The sequence below is a fragment of the Cebus imitator genome, unplaced genomic scaffold, assembly GCF_001604975.1.
Source record: "Cebus imitator isolate Cc_AM_T3 unplaced genomic scaffold, Cebus_imitator-1.0 Scaffold21, whole genome shotgun sequence".
In the NCBI taxonomy this organism is placed as follows: domain Eukaryota; kingdom Metazoa; phylum Chordata; class Mammalia; order Primates; family Cebidae; genus Cebus; species Cebus imitator.
The window spans coordinates 6,477,285-6,492,599 of record NW_016107336.1 but is presented as its reverse complement, the minus strand read 5'-3'; the positions used below and the strand labels follow the sequence as shown (position 1 = coordinate 6,492,599).

The window sequence follows — 15,315 nt, the reverse complement described above, 5'->3', positions numbered from 1 at the left end:
TAGGGCAACAAACCTCATTATGAGAAAAAATGTATTATGCAAATTCTTTTCAGAATTTTATCATCATGAATAATGGCTTCATTACGAGAACTATACAGCAGAGGAGGCCACAGGGTTTGAAAGAAACATAACACTCCAGCACATTCTGATTTCAGAATGTATGCAAAACATTCTTACAGTTTTAGAGTCAAAGAGGATTTGCCCAAACAGAGCAGCCCGTGACCCACCACAGCCTGGTTCACCCCCACCCCCTCCGCGGACTTTAGTAAGGTCTGTCTGCTGAAGTGGCTCTGGGCCAGGACTGGCAGAGACCAGGCTTCCTGCTCCATTTGTCTTCCCGATTGTGCCTGATTTGTTCCTGTTTCTTATCTGACTGTGCCTTGCCCTTAGGGAAACCTACGACTTAGCCTCAGCCTTCATGGTTGAGGGAATTCATCCAAAAGAGGCAATAAGAGGGTTTAGTTAGTAGGAAGAACAGTTTCCTCAGTGAGCTGGGCCACACTGTTCTCTCTCATTCTCCACGAAGGGCGCATTCCTGGGTGTGTCAGACACACAACCACTTCTGTTTCACTCACAAACTATCGTGCTCTTTTTTCTCTGACCACTGCCCTCACCCAAGTGCCCTCAAACAATCTGGATCGGCCTCTTTCTAAGTCCAGAACGACTGCCCTGCTATCATCAGCCTTAGCTACCATTTCTAGACAAGGAAATATAAGAGGCAGTTAGGATGTTCCCAGCAGACAGGTTTCTCCTTCCTTCCCCAGCATTCTCCTCTCCTTTGCTTTCCTTAATTCCAGAGTGAGGAGTGGGTCTCTTCTTTCCCACGTGTGCTCTCTGAGGCCTCCAAAGTCTGTGAGCACAGCCTGCAGACACCTGTCCACAACCCTCTGCATGTCACAGTCACTTCTCCATCCAGCTGCCTGACAAACTCTGCTTGTTCTGCATCTGCTAAGTATTTCCTTATGGAGCTGAAGATTCCGGAAGAAAACATTTGGAATCCAGAGGGGATGAAATGTAAACTCCTGACGTGAAGGCCCAGGAGTGAGTAAGTAGCAGAGGCTACGAACAAAATGTTTTAACCCAGAACCAAGGGGGCTTGGAGAAGGTGACAAACGCCCTCCAAATACCTATTTGTGAGCTCTCAGAGTATGTATCAGCTGGTTGGAATCTATAATAATTGGGTCATCCACTTCATTGAAATTTTCTTTATAAACAAAATTTAACAGGATCGTAGAACACAATGGGACCTGCCCTCAGATTTAAGCCCAATATTCCAGAACTCTCTGTCACCTAAGAGACAACTTTGGATGAATCTTACTGACCTTTCTCAACAGTCGCTCCTTACCTGGTGGCTGAGCCAGAAGCTGGGAATTTCTGGTCGTCCTCGATCTCTCAACACGTTGTCCTTCATGCTTTCGACACAGGGGTGCTCCCGAACCTTGGAACCAAATGGAGGCTCATAATCTTTTACTTCTGTGAAGAAAGCCAGCAAACACAGGGTCACCAAGAGTGGCATGTGCAGCCAAAGAGATGAGCATGGTGAGATGCCTGGCTGGGGAGCTTAATGCGCAAAGTAACAAATACATCTGTGATGAAGAGCAAATTTTAATAATAAAGGATTGAAATAAGAAGGAAGGAGTGGTTAGGGGAAGAGCTAGAGAAGCATTCCACAACTGATTGTTGAGTACTTAAAGTGTGCTCCATGTTATGCTAACAACTGGGGACAGAGTGGACAACAAGATTGACAGGGTCACGGAGCTTACATTTGAACACAGGCATTCTCTACAGGGTGATACTGCACCAAAAGGGTGACACTGGTTCTTGGGAAGTGGAAACATCTTACGTATTACAATGGTTCGGGAGCCTCCAAAGGCCCGGAATATACAGAGATTTAAAATGGGGTATTAAGTGTCATGTAGGTATTGTGGTATAAAAAGGAATGAAACTCTGGCACATGCTACAACATGGATAAACCTTGAAGACATTATGCCAAGTGAAATAAGCCAGACATAAAAGGACAAATATTGTATGAATCTGCTTATCTGCAGCACCTTGAACAGGTATATTCAGAGACAGTATAATGGTGATTATCCAGGGGCAACCTGGGAGGAAGGGGAAATGAGAAGTCATCCTTTAATGGGTAGAGAATTTCAGCTGGGCAAATGAAAATGTTACAGAAAAATGAATAACATTGTACAACACTGGGAATGTACTCAGTGCCAGTAAATTGAACACTGAAAGATGGTTAAGATGAATTTTATGTCTATTTTACTATAGAAACAAATCATGGAGAGTAGTGATTAGAAAAAAATATTGTCTACAGGCCAGGTGCTGTGGCTCATGTCTATAATCCCAGCACTTTAGGAAGCTGAAGGAGGATTGCTTGAGTCTAGGAGTTTGAGACCAACCGGGACAACATAGTGAGATCCTGTATCTATAAAAAATAAAAAACAAGCAACAACAACAAAAAACTTGTCTACAAAGACTCCTTATTATATCACTGATTTTTAAAAAGGAAAAATGCTGTTTTAGTGGGAAGACAGAGGGGACAGATGAACAATAACATCAACAAAATTTTAAAAAGATAATCTTCCTCTGATGGTGTAGTCCATAAAGAAAATGATAGAGGAGGAGGTAACCCTTCACCAAGGCTTCAGGCTTCAACTAAGGTCAATTTCTTTATAAAAACTTCCTCGAACATCCTTAGAGACAATCTTGGTTAGATGCTCTGGGCAGGGCTCTATTCTTGCATGTACCATATTTTATTTAATGTATTCACCTGCTTATTTTTTTCACCTAACTGGACTGTGGGCATTTGGATGCAAGTTGAGTCCCTGTCTCAGTCTTGTATTCTTGGTGACAATTGCAAGGGTCTCCCATACAACAGGCTGGCAACAAATGCTTTGTTGAGTGAGTGAATGAATGAATCTTAGATTCTCTCTAAAGCGGCAGTACATAAATTCTGGACGACCAAGACAACAAAACATCAATTTAAATGAGCAGACTAATACAGTTGTCAACGGAGCATAGGATAGTTAAAAAGACAGAAAACACTCCGGTTCTAAAACGTATCTGGGCTGAAAGGAGAGAATGGTCTAGAGTCAACACTTTTCTCCAAAGTAAGTAGCATTTTTAGCCTTTCGCTTCAAAATAATCTTATTTAATGAGTAAAACTTTCAATAAATTTGCACTTCTAGACTAAGAATTGAAGAAGCTTTCATGGCAAGATGACATTTTGAAAAGGGATGGCTCGTTTGTGTTCTTTGTTTGTTTTCTTTTTTCCCCTTTCCCAGAACCCTATTTGCATATTTATCTTCTTCAGCCTCACCCAAATGGGAGAGCTGCCAGGATATTTTCTCTTTTACAGTTTTAAATACAGGGGAATTTGGGATGAAGGCCTCCCACCACATTGAGACAGGCACAAACCATCCTCCTGTGTGTCATGCTTTTGCCTTCAAGTGCCCAAGCTCTTAATCCACACTGCTCTTGGGTGAGATCTGGATTGTGATTTGCATAATATTTACACTCTTATTCTTTTCTTCTATTCCCTATCTTCTACCAGACTGTAAATGCCTAAGGCCCAAGGCAGCGGCTTAATTTTCTGTCTTTCAGTTATCTGCTGAGTACCTATAACTGTGCCTTATACGTAGTAAGAATTTAATAAATATGAGTTGGGTTGAATTCAAGCAAAAGAGAAAACTGAGAATCAGATCTGGTTTCCAGGAAGTGTTTACTCTGACATACTTATTCTTTTCTATAAAATGAATAGACTGAACTGATCTACCTCCATGTTCCTCTCTAAATTTATCTTGTAATCCAGTCTAATCAAATATGATGCCCTCTTGATACCATACCTTGAGATGTGTGTACTACAATATAATAGTAAAGAACACATAAAAAGGAAATTGTTCCTTACATATGGTACAGTCAGTCCACAGACCTTCCATCTTCAATTGTTTTTGCTTCTGTAGCAATTTTAGTTGGTACCTGCCGAGGTCTCCTTTACCAAGCTAGGGCCAATAGCCTCCTTATGAGGCGTTGGCTCATAAGGGCTCACACCTTCGCCTTTTTCTGGGAGATTGTCCTTGGCTGACGGGAGATGCCTATCCTGGAGATTCCTGGACATGACTGCCTTACTGTCACAGACAGCCTATAGCCAATGACAAATTGATGTTGAATTTTAACAGACCAGCTCTCTTGGCTCTTGGTGCAATTCACACTCTCCACAGCTTCCTGTGCGATCAGGCTGAGGTTAGACCGCTCTCGAACTACAAGTTTACTTAACTCCTTCCACGCCTCCTCCTGCTTCTCTTACTTCCTTCTCCTGAGAGCTTTATCCTCAATAAATTATTGGATAAAAGTCTCTGTGTCAGACTCTACTTCTAGAAAAGCTGGCCCAATACAACTTCCAAGGAAGTGCTTTCTCCTTTCTCCCCAAGCCTTTGTCTCAGCGAATCTGCACAATCTGACTGTGGCTGCAAAGTTACCCTGGGGAAGCCTTGATGTAGCCCCTTCTCGTGAAGGTGAAATTACTAAACCAGGAAGAACATTCTGAATCTCACATTGTATTACAGTTACTCTGATGAAACGCCTTTGCCTTTCTAGGAAGCTTTCATGCTTCTTCCTTTCCAATAAGCATTTCAGAGAGTTCTTTCTCCTCCGATCATCAACAATAATCCCTATACTCATGGTCAGAAGTGACAGGGGAGGACATGACTAACATCAGGGGAGGAAAATGCTGGGATCAGAAAAAACCCAGCTGTCAATCTCATGGCTGACGGTCCTTGAGAACAAAGAAAAAGTCTTGTCCTTGAGACTATAAACCCAGAGCCCATTCAATTCAAGTCCTAATCTTCCAAATTACATAAACTACAGAATTTATTTTAATTTTTGTATAAGTGCTCTGTGGATCAAAGCAAGTTTTCATGGAGAATGAGACCAGACAGCACTAGGCATATTTTTACTTAAAGAAAAATTAATGAATGCTTTTTGAGAAAGGAAGACAAAGGCAATAATCCCTTCCCAGAGCAAAGGGATTTATAAATGGGTCACTTCCTAGTTTTCCTAAAATCTTGGGAAGTTGTAAGACTCCCTAATATTCCCAAGGGATACAAGGCCTGCTTCCCATCTTAGACTTCTGGGTAATTTCACAAGGAAGGGAGGTCACGGGTAGCCTGAAAGGTGCTGGCAAAGGGACTGGCTCTGTGTGTCCCACTGGGAGAATTTATGGCTCTTCTGGCTCCTCTTAAGTTTAAAATTGACAAGTTTGGGGAGGCGGGATCATCATTTGACCGAAACTGTCATACTCCAATATTTTAATATTAGTTTTTCAGATCAGGAGTAGGGATGGGGACCTGCAGTGTGCGCATGATTTAAGCTGACCTTTCTTTAACTTCTGAAAAATGTCCTATTTATGTAATATAGGTTTTCCAAAACAGCTAAACACGTTTGCTTTTTTTTTTTTTCTAACTATGGATCTTTGCAATTCTTCTTCACCCTTCTCTCTCATGTTGGACATCCTACTCCCACCCCCATTTTTTTCCTGATGCCCTGCAATGTGTATGGAGATGGTTTAATGTTTGGTAGTGTTTACACACGTGCCTCTCAGTTAACATCTTTGCTATTCAATTGCAATGATCAGGCAACATTGCTTGTTTTTCCTTCTATGGCCATTAAGGCAATGCCATTCCCAGGGCCTCCATTAGGACTTGTAGAATGACCATGTAACATGGAGGCTATTCCCTCCTGGATGGCATTTCTCAATTGCTCCTAAGTTGTAAGTATCCCTCAGAATGCCTCAGACATTTGCTTTGACTCAGCAGCAGAAGAAGAAGGTGGCCAGAGACACCTGGGTGAAACTCTGAACCCTGTGAGAGGAGGTTAGAAGGCAGAAAGCCCTCTGCCAGCCAGATGGATACCAATGGTCCTTCCTAGGATGAGACCTCATGCAACAAAACCCAGGCAGTCCTGGGAAACTGGGAAGAGCTGGCGATTGGCAACAAGTGGATGGCCTGAGACCTCTGACACTCCAACTTTTCCCCCAGGGTTTCAGGTAGCTCGAGACGGGGGTGTTTAATCCACTTTGGCAAAATCATTGGGTCCAAACTGTGTATCTTATTTATTTTTCATGATAGTGCTTAAAATATTTTTATTTTGGAAAATTTATGCAATTAAAACTATGAAATTACTAAATAATTATGTATAAAGAAATGCAACTCTCTCCCCAGTTGCTAACCACTGTTTCTTTCACAAAAGTGGCTTAGGTTGAATAGCGAGAATCAAAGTGATTAAATATTTTCCCTTATTGCTTATAAATGAGCACTTCTCAATCTATTTTTTTTAATACAAGCCAAGGTATTTTGCCATCCATTCATTGGGGATAAAGGCTTTGGTAAAATATAGTAGAAATGAATTACAAAAAAAATGAATCCCGCTTAAATGTTGTCGCAACATCAAACTATTAAAATTACTAAACACATCTTGGTTTCTGTCTTTATACTGCAAATTAGAAACAGAGAGTTTGAGGACCCAGCACCTTCCAAAGACCACACTTGGGGTAGATTCGCTCTAAATGCGTCATAAGGAATGTGTGATGCATTTTGACACAGGAAAAAGAACACAAGTTATTAAACGTATTTTAAGGGTTTCAGATGAGTCAGACAAAGAATGTTGAAAAAGTCTTCAGAGACGTGATCCAACATCCTCATTTTATAGTTGAGAAAACTGAGGCCCAAAGAGTACACCGGATTCCAGGAAGAACGTTTAGAATCGTACACTGTATTACTGTTACTCTGAAGAAATTTGCTTTTCCTTTTTAGGAAGCTTTCATGTTTGCTCATTTCTGCCAAGCATTTCAGAGATTTCTCCCCTAACCAGAACAAGTACAGCTGGGGCAGTCCCCAGTAGGAATATGCCCTTCACAAACATGACAAGTGTGTCCCTTCCTTCCTTGATGGGGCCCTTCTCAGCATATAACCGTGGAAGGTTATTAGTTGTCATTTCTAAACAAGCTATGTAAAAAAAAAAAAATACAAAGAGCAGCCCTCTCCTTAGCTGTTATTATTTACCCACATTAAGCCCAAACACTTGTCCTTTCTGGGTTTAGGGAAGTAGATGTGACTGGTGGTGAGGTAAGGATGAAAATCTCATTTTCACCACAGGCATCAGATCAGGGCATAGCTGGCAACAGAATTAATGCAGTTCCTCTTTGCACATGTGATCAAATGATGCTTGACCTTGGGCCTCTTTTCCTGTGAAGAACTGCAGAGAAAGCAAGTTCTGGAGTGCGTGGGCTGAGTCTGCAGAAAATGTTACACCTGGCTAACCTATAATAAGAATCACCTTTTTAAAAAAACTGGAATTGCTGCTAAGGAAAAAAGCAAAGGGCTGAGAGAGTAAGACTGAGTTTAGCACTTAAAAAGTGGTAGAGCTAACAATACGCATCGTAGGTATTGTTGTTTCCGCCCTAACTCCTTCAAAAAGTAGGTATGAGGACTTGGAAGAGAGATGTGGAGAGTTTGTGCCTCACTTCCTGTATCCACAAAATGAGAACAGTCACACGTGCCACCCGCCATCATTCAGTGTGACCCTGCAGTGCCAGCTGCACCGCCATCTCCCAGCCCCATTGCACTGGCTCTTCCAGTTAGGTGGGCACAACTCCAGGTGGAACAGGCGAGGAGGGCTGGGGAACGAACCCTCCAGCAAAGACTGATGGGGGCTGGAAAGATAAACACCCAGCTACCTTTGAGTCAGGTGGCATGACACTGAGGCATGTGTTCCGCACGGCATGCAGGGACATTCCAGTTGCCCATGGTGGTAACTCGCTTGATAAGATATCCTTTACTGGCTTCCTTCCCTTTCCTGACTCATTTCCTCATTCTCTGCCTGGCATTCCCTGCAATCTCTTCCCAAATAAACTACTTGCACTCAAATTCTTGTTCCAGGGTGGGAGGCACTCCACCCAAGACATATGCCTACACAGCAGAATTAGTTCATCAAGCCAAGTCTTTGTCTCACCCTCAGACTGTTTCTGAAGCCAGACAAGCAGAGCTGAACACTCAAGATCTCCTTGAGTGCCTCAAACAGCATCTTTTCTAATAAACCTCTTTATTTCACTGCTTGAAAACGACTTTCTCTTCCTTCCATCTCTCTCCCACCATCTCTCCCTGCAGTGTTTTCGTGGATGGAAGCCACCCGCAACTGCCTGGCCCTCGCAGCTTCTTATAATTTGTTTCAAAGGGCTCTTGAGAGAAAACTCTGCTTGCCTGTCTCTTCCCAGTTCCGCAGCACTCAGAGGGGAGGTCTCTGGGACAACAATGGTATCCCTCAGAAAGTCAGCATCTGGTGCACAGCTGTTGCGTTGACTGTAGTTTAACGTCACAGGGCAGCAAAGTTGTTGATGTTTTTCCCTAAAGTGGTACCCCCGAGTTTTCATATCTGCTTTCCAAACCATGATCCCTTGAAATCCAGGAAAAGGAAGTGTTTCAATCCTGGTCTCTTTCAGCCTTCTCTCTAACGCCTCCCTATTTTTTTTCTCTTTTTCTTCCCCCCACCCCCTTCCCTTTCTTTTTGGTTCATTTGCACTTTGTTTTTTTCCATCTCACAAGGCTGCAGCAACTTGCCAATACGCTAAGGACCCCTTCTTGGAGTTGTGTTACTCCTCGTTAAATACTTGCTCAGCTGGCTGCTGTGTGTCAGCTTCTATTCAAAGGCCTAAATGACTGGGGATGTGGAAGTCAGTGTGCTTGTAGGCCAGTTTGGCTGGGGATGACGTGAGTATTGTGCCTGCTGTGTTCACCAAAGGGGGCCCTGAATGGACGGCCTTCACCCGCCTCCCACGCAACACACAAACACTTGCATGAACAGCAAACAGACCGAACGCCTGGGACAGAGATTTCTTTGTAAAAGAGAACCAGTCTCCAGTTCTGTCCTTGCTGAACAGCGATTTCATGAAGAAGGATTTTCTCCTTTTTCATAAAACAGTAACACACCAATCACCTCCTTCTGTCTTGTTCTTACTTCAAACAATTCTGAAAGATTTGTTTTCTTTTTTCTTTTGAATTCTTTCAGAGGATTAAAATGTCTGAAATGACACCTTCTTTCGTTATCTATCCCCCAAGTCTATTTTTCTTTCTAAAATCATCCCATCCACCCCACCCACCTCCACCATTATATTACATATCTCTTTGTTCACTACCTGTCTCTAAATACTGGCTCGTCACTAGACTTCCTGTCCCTCAAGGAAAGATACTGCTTTTTAAACTGCCGTATCCGTGGCATTTTAAATAATGCCTGCAACGCAATAGGTACACAATAAATACTTTTTGAGTGAGTGAATGAATAAATATATCTTTAGAGAAATCAACATAAAGCAGTTATCTCAAATTTTAAGGCATCAATACTGTGACATGCTATAGAAATTAACAGGCTTGGGGGCTGTTAACCGGGATTCACCCGGAGAAGTGAGGCTGTCACCAAATGTTCCTCAAATGTGTGACTGTCTCCTCAGCTACTGCTGGAAAGGCGTCGTATCAACTGCCAGGATGCAGAGAGTAGCCCTGACTACCCTATTCATAATGAGCATAGGAATCACAGCTACTGTGTGTGTGTGTGTGTGTGTGTGTGTGTGTGTGTGTGTGTGTGTATTTTTTTTTTGAGATGGAGTCTCGTTCTGTTGCTCACGCTGAAGTGCAGTGGCACGATCTCAGCTCACCGCAACCTCCATCTCCCAGGTTCAAGCAATTCTCTGCCTCAGCCTCCCGAGTAGCTGGGATTACAGGCAACCACCACCCCTCTCGGCTAATTTTTGTATCTTTAGTAGAGATGAGGTTTCGCCATCTTGGGTGGCTGGTCTTAAACTCTGGACCTCATGATCTGCCCACCTTGGCCTCCCAAAGTGCTGGGAGTACAGGTGTGAGCCACCGCACCCGGCCATAGCTACTATTTTTTAAACACATTCTCCATGGGTCATAGCTACTATTTTTTAAACACATTCTCCAGAGCAGTATACCAGGAATGGTAAGGCCTGCGAGCTCTAGAGTCAGACAACAAGGCTTTGATTCCTGGCTCAACAACTTTCCCACTTCCTGAGGCCTCAGTTTGCTCTTTGTAAAATGGGATTAATAACAGTCCACACCTCAAAGTGTTTTGGTCGATTAAATGAGTTAATTTCTGGAGCAAGTGTTCAAGAAGTGGTAGTTATTCCTTTATGGCTTTCTTCGTCTGGACCAAATGTACTTTCAGTAAGAAGCCTTTCTCTCTGACCTCTCTCTTCACTTAACTGCAACATATCTCCCAAGCTCCCTGGTGGAATTTTGTGCTAAATGAAGCTGTACCACCTAAGTTTTGAAGAGCTCTATTATCATCTGTTTATTTTCTCACCTGATACAAGTGGGGCTTCTCCAGTGCAGTGCTGTTCTTTCTGCTTTCCCTGTGCTCCCTTGCGCAGAGGAGAGACTGGCTGATAAGAAGTAACTCAGGAGGACGTCCCAGTCTTCCTATTCCTCCAGGAGCTGACCCAGCTCTCACTCCCTGACCCTAACACTGCCCTCCCTGTAGCCAACCTGGGCGTTCAGTCCCTTGAGCTTGCTGCCTTCCCTTCCTAAGCATTTATCATAACTGAACTGCACTTGCCTGTTCAAAATGGTCTAGTTAAGTGTACCAGTGCCAGTAAACAGCATGACCTGGAGGTGAGACCTACAGTACATTCATGATGATGAACAGATGAACACAGAATGAGGAGGGGGCGTGGAGGTGAGCTTGGAGCCTTAATCTCCATGTGAAGAGTCTGGGCTCAAACATAAGGAGTCGCTTAAAGGCAGGAGAGGTGGGATTTCACATTCTTCTGTGGAACCTTCTGTCCCTAATGCTTGGATCCTACTTCATTCAGTTAGATCATCTGCTACTTAGAACGTTTTTTTTCAAGTAGTGAGTAGGGTAATGCTAACATCTAAGAAACTAAAACAAATAGTCACTTCTGCAATAGCTCATTAACAATTGGTAACAGAAAGGTCAATGTTCCATAGCTTTAAAAAGTCCTCAGTACAACTGGGGACTCTCCCAGTACAGGATGGGGTGCTACATCCATATTACCCGTGGCAGTCATCCTAAGAAATCCAAACAGCCACATTTACCCTCCTTCAGCGGGTGGATCACTACACTTGTCAAGTAGATTAGCTGTTCCACTGGAGACTTGGATCCCACCATCCTTCTGCACGCAGTCGAGGTGCACCATACCTCTCAAGTAGGCTTCTCTGTAGGTGCTTGGTCGCTGGCTCCATGGGTGAGATCATAAGCCTTCCATGTCAGAGAAGCGGCCCCCATCCGTGATCCCATAAGCACACACAGACTCAGAGGCTACAGAGAGGACCCTGGAGATCTGGTTCCCTTTACTGTCCATCTATAATTTGTCATACAAAGGTAAGCATATTGCACGTTTCCTTTTTTGGAATGAGACTGCTGATTAAAAAAAATGGTAATTACATATGTTGTACTGCAAACTACAAAAATTCGAGCTTAGTAAAGACCTTTTACAGCCTTCCCTCTTCCTTATACCTTAAACTAAAGTCTAACTTCAAATAGAGGGATTCATTATTTATTTGATTTGTAAGGTAGGAAACATATCTGCATGAGTAAATTTTTTAAAAAGAAAAAAAGAAAGAAAAAACCCAAATGACTGTTTCCTGTAGACTACAAGCTTCTTGAGGTCAAGACCTGTCTTTCCATCTGTGTTTCTACAAAAGCTACAGTGGGGACAGCAGAAAGATACAGGCAGTTGGAGGGAATGTATCTGTCTTCAGGCTTCGTGTACTTTCTAAAGGACTTTGTAAATGTGAAAGGAAATCTCTGAAACTAAAACCAGGCTAAAAATCTGTCTTTGAGGTTTTTGAGACATACCAAAAATAAGCAAACAAACAAACAAAAACCACTAGCGCCTTTAAAAGCAGAAATCAAGGTGGGAGAAGGAGCTTACTACGTGAGTGCACACAGTTAATCAAGTGAAGAGCTTTGTGTCAGGACGAGCGTGAGGATGGGTAAATAGCCTTGGTGTCTGCAGCCTGAGTGAAGACGGGAGAAACAGGACGGCGGGCTTCAGATCAAAGGAAATGAGAAGTGGGATGGCCTCCTTCCGGTTCCCTAGGGCTGTCTGTTCTTATCCTAAGGTTATGAAAGATTTTTTGAGACTAGCTGAACAAACCAGTTCCTTCCTTGGGAAAATTTGTTTATGCTGTATCTGTTTTTAGACCTCGTAAAAGTTGGTGAACTTCGTTCTTCCTCATTAGCTTAAATTCTTCCACACTCAGCAAATATCAACAGGAAAGGGTTTTTGTCAGTGATAACAATGAAAGCTGGGAGCTCACCTAGGGCCTTAATCAGCTGGCTGCACTGGCAGAGGGAAAGACAGAGACACAATCTCTCGCTCATGGTTATAGAAGAACAGGGTTGAAAGGATAGGAAACGATACTGAAATCTAGGTAAATTTATTCTGACAGTGACAACAGCATTGTCTCTGACACAGCTCATACCCGTCTAAAGATTCATTTTGGAACTGTCAAAGCTTTCAAGCAGAAAATTATTCTCAGTGGTTGAAACTTGGTTAAACAAATTTCACTGTGCAAGGAAAAACAAAGTTAACTTTTGGAAGTGTGCTGGGGAAGAAATCTCGGTCAGGAAACTAGAAAATATGTCAGCTAGACAGGAAGTGCCTTCCTCATGCCAGGGTCTTAGGAAAACACATGAGGTTCAGCAGGGTGCAGGATGGGAGGGAGTGACCTGGACCCACGCTGGAGAATTGGCTATGCATATTCTGAACAGGATGAAGAATCAGAGCCAGCAGTGGTACCAACCTGCTTTGGGCAAAATGTTGGGTAGTTTAGACCAGTCACCCAAGCTGTGGCAACTTAAGCAACAAAATAAATAATGGCAATACTGGATACCCATATAATAAAGCAAGTATCCAAAATCCCCTGCTGATATAAATACATAATTAGTATTTATATGTAAAGAACAGGGATGGTGACTGAAGAGACAGACCTTTCTTAAACTAGAATGCATATTAATAAATAAGGAAGGAACAAGAAAAATAGAAAATCTTCTTTTTAAGCAAACATTATAGTATTAATTGTTATAGGCAAGAATTAGTCATACATCATCAAATTAGTGGGTAAATTATGAAGAGGAAAGTTCTAGTACCTTTACTAAACAGGTATTTAGTATCTTTAGAAATGGGTCAAAGGCATGTATTACTTACAAATGGACAAACAGTATTTTTTACAGAGGAGAAACCCAGTGGTCCCACTTTAACCAAGGGACCACATTTAACATTAATAATCAGACACACAGACGTCTTGTTCCCCCTGACATGACGCACTGAAGACAGGCACACTATCATTTCTGGTATTTTAGCCCAAAATACGTAATCTCAATCTAATCATGAGAAAACATCAGTGAACCCAAAGTAAGAGACGGTCTAAATAATTGTTCTAAATTTTTCACGTGTCAAGGTCATAAAAGGTAAAAATAGACTGGGGAACTGTCACTAGGTCAAGGAGACTTAAGGAGGCTTGCACATTAGATCCATGCGGGATCCCAGACTGGATCCCGTTTCAGAAAAAAACATTACTGGGAACTTGGAAGTACAAATAGGCATAAGGATTAATTAAGAACACTGAACCCAGGTTCATTTGCCGTTTTTGATAGTCATACTATGGTTTAGGTTAGATATTAACACCAGACAAAGCTAAGTTAAGAGTATATGGAAACTCCACTCTTTTTGCAACTATTCGGTAAGTGTAAAATTATCACAAAACAAAAAGTTAAAAATGAAATGGAGTGAGCTTGGCCTCATATGTGGCAGCCAACCAGGACCAACCTGAGTGCACAGATTACTCAGGTGAGACCTAAGACCCTGTCTCACCTGATAAATAAAGAAGGACATGAATAGAAACATACAGTGGACAGGATACACGAAAGGCAATTCTAGTGAAATAAGAGCCTACGCTGGGCTGCTTTCATCGGACAAGCATGTCAGAATTCTATTGCGTTATGTGTCATTCATCTGCCCTCCAAGGTACTGAGAAGAGAGTCAGGAAAGGGTATAGCAATGTAAACCTCAACTGTTCTTGCAATCAGGGGACAATACCCCCTAAAACAATAGCCTCACCGTGGCGCCCCAGATGTCTGTTGCTCATCCTATCTACAGCCTCAGGGTCAATAGTAGTAATAGCCTCTAACAATGAAAAGGACTCAGCATACAACCTGCAGAGAAGACACAGCAGAGGGCATCTGGGAGGCTATGGCAGTGTGTTCAGGGAGAAATGATCCTAAAAGGAAAGATAAGTAGGTGGCTGAGCTGGGGAGAAAAAGGGCAAGCCAGCCGGACACCTTGGGCTTTGCAGGAGAAAACTAGGTCTCCCAATTAGTCCTGCAGCCTTAACGAGTGACAGGATGGCCTTCCTCAATAAACTCTTCACTAGAATTTTCAAAACCTAAACAAATCTCTCAAACAATGATTTTTTTTTCCCCAACCAAAGAATGTCATGTCCATAAAAGTAAATTTTTAATCAAATCCTTTTCCCAGACAGGATTCTGAAAAACCTTAAAACACAAAGAAAAAGAAATCAGATGCTTATCTGAATATTATCCATATGATCATTAGAGGTAATTCTTATACACTGTATTAGCATTCATCTCTTGCCAGATATTTAAATAATTTTGGAGAGATGTGTCAAGAGAAGAGTAATTATACAAAGCTTTATGAAAGGAGATACAAAGCTTTATGCTCCAAATGTAGCTTTCAGCTTAAAAACCCAGGCTGTTTAGCCTAACCCCAAATAGTTCTGGAACAGTTGTGTAATACCAGATCTCAACTAGCTCTAATAACTGTTTTGTAACCCCTGGAATGATGCTTGAAGCAACACAAGATCTTATTTTGAAGACAAGTTTACCATGACACAGTGATGCTGGTCCATACATACCTCCCACTGCATTGCAGCGAGATGTCATTTCCCAGAGCACCAGAGCCATGGAGTAGACATCGGTCTGCTTGAAAGACTCAACGTTCTCCAAATTCATCCTGGATTCCAGCACTTCTGGAGCCATGTATCTTGCAGTTCCCACCTACAGCAAAAACAGACAATGAGGCCCATCATTTAATTCCAGCTGCATTTTAATTTTCACAATATAGCTGATTTTGGTCCGTGACATGTGCAGAGGATCTTTAAAAAAAAATCACAGTGCTCTTTTAAATAGTGAGAAATGCACGGAAAGGTACAGATAGATGACTATTTTTAAAAATAGATGTTCTCTCCCTGAAAA

The 15,315-nt window shown here is 42.3% G+C and overlaps 1 protein-coding gene across 2 annotated transcripts in view; it reads right to left on the bottom strand.

Moving 5' to 3' along the window:
- TGFBR2 (transforming growth factor beta receptor 2) overlaps positions 1-15,315 on the bottom strand; it is an 87,145-nt gene that overhangs the window by 4,277 nt on the left and 67,553 nt on the right. For both annotated transcript variants that reach the window (XM_017521667.2, XM_017521668.2), the window contains 2 exons: positions 14,976-15,117; positions 1,346-1,473 (listed from right to left, as the gene is read on the bottom strand). In XM_017521667.2, the coding sequence (XP_017377156.1) occupies positions 1,346-1,473; positions 14,976-15,117 (270 nt within the window). The remainder of the gene's footprint in view (positions 1-1,345; positions 1,474-14,975; positions 15,118-15,315) is intronic.